This window comes from Corticium candelabrum, chromosome 19, assembly GCF_963422355.1.
Source record: "Corticium candelabrum chromosome 19, ooCorCand1.1, whole genome shotgun sequence".
NCBI lineage: Eukaryota > Metazoa > Porifera > Homoscleromorpha > Homosclerophorida > Plakinidae > Corticium > Corticium candelabrum.
Window position 1 is genome coordinate 202944 of NC_085103.1, and position 5038 is coordinate 207981.

The 5038-nt window shown below is 39.1% G+C and overlaps 1 protein-coding gene across 1 annotated transcript; it reads right to left on the bottom strand.

The window, feature by feature from the left end:
• Positions 1-308: 308 nt before the first annotated feature.
• On the bottom strand, positions 309-5032 carry LOC134194986 (phytanoyl-CoA dioxygenase domain-containing protein 1-like). The gene is made up of 5 exons (XM_062663976.1): positions 3849-5032; positions 3476-3601; positions 820-936; positions 639-765; positions 309-586 (listed from the first exon to the last, which is right to left on the bottom strand). Exons 1-5 carry the CDS (start codon positions 3856-3858, stop codon positions 544-546), a joined length of 423 nt encoding a protein of 140 aa, XP_062519960.1. The 5' UTR covers positions 3859-5032; the 3' UTR covers positions 309-543.
• Positions 5033-5038: the final 6 nt, after the last annotated feature.

The following is a 5038-nucleotide window of genomic DNA, read 5'->3' on the forward strand; positions in this document are numbered from 1 at the left end:
GAAATTTAAGTCTTCATTTATTATGTTTTCTAAGCGTGCAAAAAGATGACCACACCCCCACAACGCTCCGTAACCAAGGCAATCCTACATAGATGGTACTACCGTACCCTGATTATATTCAGCAATCACGTGCAAGAAATATAATTGTCCCAAGCAACTGGCTAACGGGCATGTATTAAATGTTATAAGTTTCAAATGGTAACTTAATTTAATTCAACGTATAATAAACAGAAAATATGCATCTGCTTGCACTTCAAGTTCCAGCACTACTGAGAAACTCTGAATCTTTCAATCTATAAATGAACATATCAACTTAGAATATCAACTTTATTGAAGATATGTGTTTTCATATTTAGAGGATGCATATGTAGACACATGCATGCATACTTAGGGTCAATCAAATTCTGTGTATCGCAAAATTTGCTATCGAGTATTGCTACATTCAGTCTCATTGAATTCAACAAACTGATTTGACAATTGTTAGCTTAATTAGTACAACGATGGAAATGGTAATTCCTCAGTTGGCTGCAATTGTTGGCTTAATTAGTACAACGATGGAAATGGTAATTCCTCAGTTGGCTGCAACCTAGAGAAGAACACTCATCATGCCATTGTTTATGAACATATAATATTATTACCAATTGTCCTTGCTGTAGGTTGTATTAGCTGTCTCGACAACATGGAATGTATATACATGCCGAGACTTCTTACTTCTATTAGCATAACTCCTGTGAACAACCTCCCCATGTATGAGAACAAGAGAGCCTAATAAATGTGAATTTGTATTATTCACAAAATATAAGTTGTAGACAAACCAACCTTTCATAACAGGAGCAGCTACAAATTTGTGGTTGTCAAATTCAGGGTCTGAACCAGTCATTATTGTTGGAGGAGATGGCCCAATGGGATTTCTAACAAATCTTCTAGAGATGCCATCTATTGTAACCGAGAAACAGGATGAGCTCAGTAGCTTCATGAAGAAAGTGCATCAAAACCAATAGTAATTGCCACTACTGAATTACCTATTTGATAATGTCAGATTACAAACAAAATTAGAAAACAAAGCTCGATCCATGGGGCCAGACAAACCTATGACAAAACTTACTCAGTGTGGAATGATACTACTTGGTTAGACAACATTAGTCTTCAATGCAACAGTCTATTAAATCAACGCTTACTTTTAGCAAACATGTATGCATATGCAAAATCAACTGGAAACTAAACTCTAACAATCAATTTTACAAATCCGCACTTCTTATTCTATTAATCTTTTCAAAGCACAGAAATGGACATAGTCAAACCTCGATATTCCGACCACGTTTGTGTCTAACTAACCCAACTGGCAGCTTATCGTGGTTTCATTTGTACCTTAATCAGAAAGTGAGGGTGTCAAATTATATATAACGTGTGACTGTACTCTGTCAGTAGGAGTCTGACTGTCAAGTGATTGCATGTAGAACACCATTTCATAACAATTTGTCTACAGTCAGCACGTATGTAATTGCACCAGCAACTTTCTGTCAAATTGTGGCTTCTTAATGCAAGAATGTTGATAGCCAGATTAGCACTGAAAAGTAGAGTTGGTCCTGATTGGGACCTGTATATATATATATATATATATATATATATATATATATATATATATATATATAATTTCGACGTTGATCAGTACAGTTACTAGACTAGACTAATGAGCAACAACCTCTACACTCTCAGCATACAATCGTATATCTACATCATGTAATAAATACACAGTAGTCTACTAGATGCATAGTTATCAAAACCTGGCACAGACTCTGCTAACAAATTGAGGAAACTAGATACACAAAACCTGTATAGTAGAAAAGTTCTAAGAAATGCAGTAATGAAACTATAATGATATCTATCTATATCTATATATATAAAGGAGAGGTGTCTGTCTGTCTGTCTGTCTGTCTGTGTGTCCGTCTGTTGGAGCGTTTCTCAAAGACGACGAGTCCGATATCGGCCAAATTTGTCTCTGTAGTAAAACTCCAGCTTCTGACCATACTACATTACAGTATTCATCACTTTCCGACAGACGTGAAGAGAAGAAAGCAATGGGAAGCTGCCAAAGCAAGAATGCTACCAGGCGTCAACTCATAGTCTCATCTGCAGAGCTCATTTTGTACGCATTTTGTATCAGATTAGACGTTAATTCTTACACTGCGCTTTCAGGTCAAAGCTGCACTGACTGCAGTAGTATTTGTAGGCCATCCATCCAACGACTCCAGTCACGTGACCTATATACCCTCTGTTCTTATTATTTACCTACATCTCCTCAGAAGTGAAAACAGTAAAGGCATGCTGAAAACATGTGCTGTTTTCACAGCTAAAGGGTCAACGACTGCACTACGTTAGCAGTGTCCTACCAGGGGTGTGTTTCTTTATTCTCTTCTGCTCTTCTGGAAGAGACTAGAAGAGCAGTAGAGTATTGTGACTGCTTCTTTATTCCTCTTCAAAGGTGACAGACAAGGTTTAGAAGAGGAAGAGGTAACACATGCGCATTTCTTCTAAAAACGGATGTCGGGAGAGTACGGGAACAGCATTGAATCCGTGATAGATGTGCTAACAGGTAGTGCCTCTTTGCCGGAATCGTGGAATCCTAGTGATTCGCAAGCCAGTTTGTTGCAGGCGCCCATACTGTTGACACCTGCCGGATCTTGGTCTGGCGATGGTAAAGACAGTCCGTTAGGAACTGTAGACAACACACAGTTACAACAGCTCTAACAGTAGTCTTGTCCATCAACTGTGAATCAGACTGACGAGTCTACTACGCATGCTTGTGCCTCTTCCAATTGTTTTTCTACTCGTCATTCTTCTGACAGCTTTTAGTGGGCATGGCTCTTCTGCCCTCTTCTGAAAATTGCTGCTCTACCTCTTCTAGAAAAGCAGAAAAGAAATAAAGAAACATGCCCCAGTATAGCATCGCACAGCTCTAGCTAGGATGCTAGCAAAGCGAGCTCATCCTTCCAAACATATCCATATATCCTTTTGAAGGCTTGCTGCGTATCATCTGCTGGAAGGTGATCTCTGACGACTAAGAAACAGTAAATATCAGTAAATATCGCTGCAAGACATGCACGGAAGCGAACAAAGTGAGTGCAAGAAATACAATTCCAGACCAAGCACGGATCTGTGCTGCATCCCAATTTCTCTACCTTACCTAAATATCTCTGCCTCTGTCCCTGGGAAAGACCGCGAGCGTATTCTAACAAAAAACTTCTTCCTCTGCAGCAGATGTGGCGTTCATACACCCAAAATGGGGGAGTTGGATACGCCCACTTATGGGCTTAGTTGCAAGTTGTCTATACTCAGTATATGTCATTCAAGGTTAGTGACTAGGTGCTGTCCCTCGTGTTACATAACCAATGTCATGGAGGAAGCCAAGCCAAGAAAGTCACTACCATAAAAACTCAGAAATTTCACAACCATAATTATTCACTTCTTTACTGACTTTTATGAGAACCAGGGATAAACCAAAGACAGCTGTTTTCCTCTGTTGCATCTTCCAATGGAATCCAAAACCCAACTATGTTCATAGGGTCAGTGTGTAAGAAAGTAGAGTCTTGATGTGGAGAAACTATAACAGCACAAAATAAGTAAGAGAAGTCAACAAGCGAGAAAGTTACATGCAATCAAACCAACTTATGACATATAGCAAATACAAACTAGTACTTCTATATAATAGAGAATCAAACTTAGAAAATAGTACATGACAAAGTCTGACCAACCAAAATGCAACTAAAACCTCGTAATTTTAACTCTTGCAGTATTTCCTTTTGTATGATAATTTGACTATTAGAATAAGTATAACAGTTTGGCTTAACCCTTGTGCATATTCACATGCAAATTCCTTGTATGCACGCACTATCATCCCTTAGATAGCACCTTCTCCTGTATCGCTTCCGCCTACACAGACATAGTACATACCCCTTCAGTGAGGACAAAGACAAAGTCACAAAAAAGTCTTTCCATTCATATCAATGCATTTGTGTACTGAATAGCTTCCTTTGATTCTAATTAAATACCGCTTACAGGTGTACACAGTTTCTGGGGCAGTCAACATCGACGAGTGACCTGACATTCCATGAAGCAAAGTACCAAAGGAGAATCCTCTTCCACGACTTTGTCGATGCTCTTTGTGGGTGAACAAGTGAGAGAAGATGCAAGAGACGCCATCGTCCGACGTCCCAGTCTTGTAGCCATGCTTTTCCCACTTGCTGGTGTGGCAATTAAGCTACTCAAAAGATGGAATAATGATAATCGATGGAACAATAGAGTATTGGAAATGGTATTAACTCAAACTCTGGGCACCACCATTCACATCCAACGCGCGCGCGCGCGCGCACACACACACACACACACACACACACACACACACACACACACACACACCAGTACAGTCAATAGCTAAAAACCAACCTCTGCTGCTAGTACTATCAGAGAATGTTTTTGCGTAAATGTCCACAACTTTTGAGACTGTGTACACAAGCTGTAAGCAAATGAACTAGGCTACTGTCTGTACAATGTGCATTTGTGTAAGACATACCGGAATCTTTACATAAATTCTTGAGAGCAAATTAAACAACGTCAACAAGTTGGGAGTTGCTTAGAGAAACCTGACTCCAAATTATATCAACACTGCACTAGCCTTCAACTGCCGACATGAGACAAAAGTTTTAAGTTAGAAGAAAATGATTACAACAGACAGTAGCCATGCAAGGTTCCCTGCGTTAATGCATGACTCAAGAAGCAAAATATTGCCATGCAGTGGCAAATAGAGAGTTGATCAAGGATATTTACACAACAACAGAATAAAAATATAGCGAACTGCCGCTACACAAATACACATGAAAATGGGTTATGGCATCAAAATTATATACAATCCAAACAACAAAAGGAAAGTTACGCAGAGAATACAGTACCCTTCCAAGCATAATAAACTAATCCAACAGCTAAAAGTAACACATGTACAAGTACACATAAATTACCTACATACACTACGAACGATTCAAAC

Excerpts from the sequence above, each read along its gene's own strand:
- LOC134194986 (XM_062663976.1), bottom strand. Across the intron at positions 937-3,475 it reads TATCCCTGGTTCTCATAAAA|ATGGCATCTCTAGAAGATTT; the intron begins GTCAGTAAAGAA and ends CGGTTACAATAG. Across the intron at positions 587-638 it reads ACCTACAGCAAGGACAATTG|GTTGCAGCCAACTGAGGAAT; the intron begins GTAATAATATTA and ends GTTCTTCTCTAG.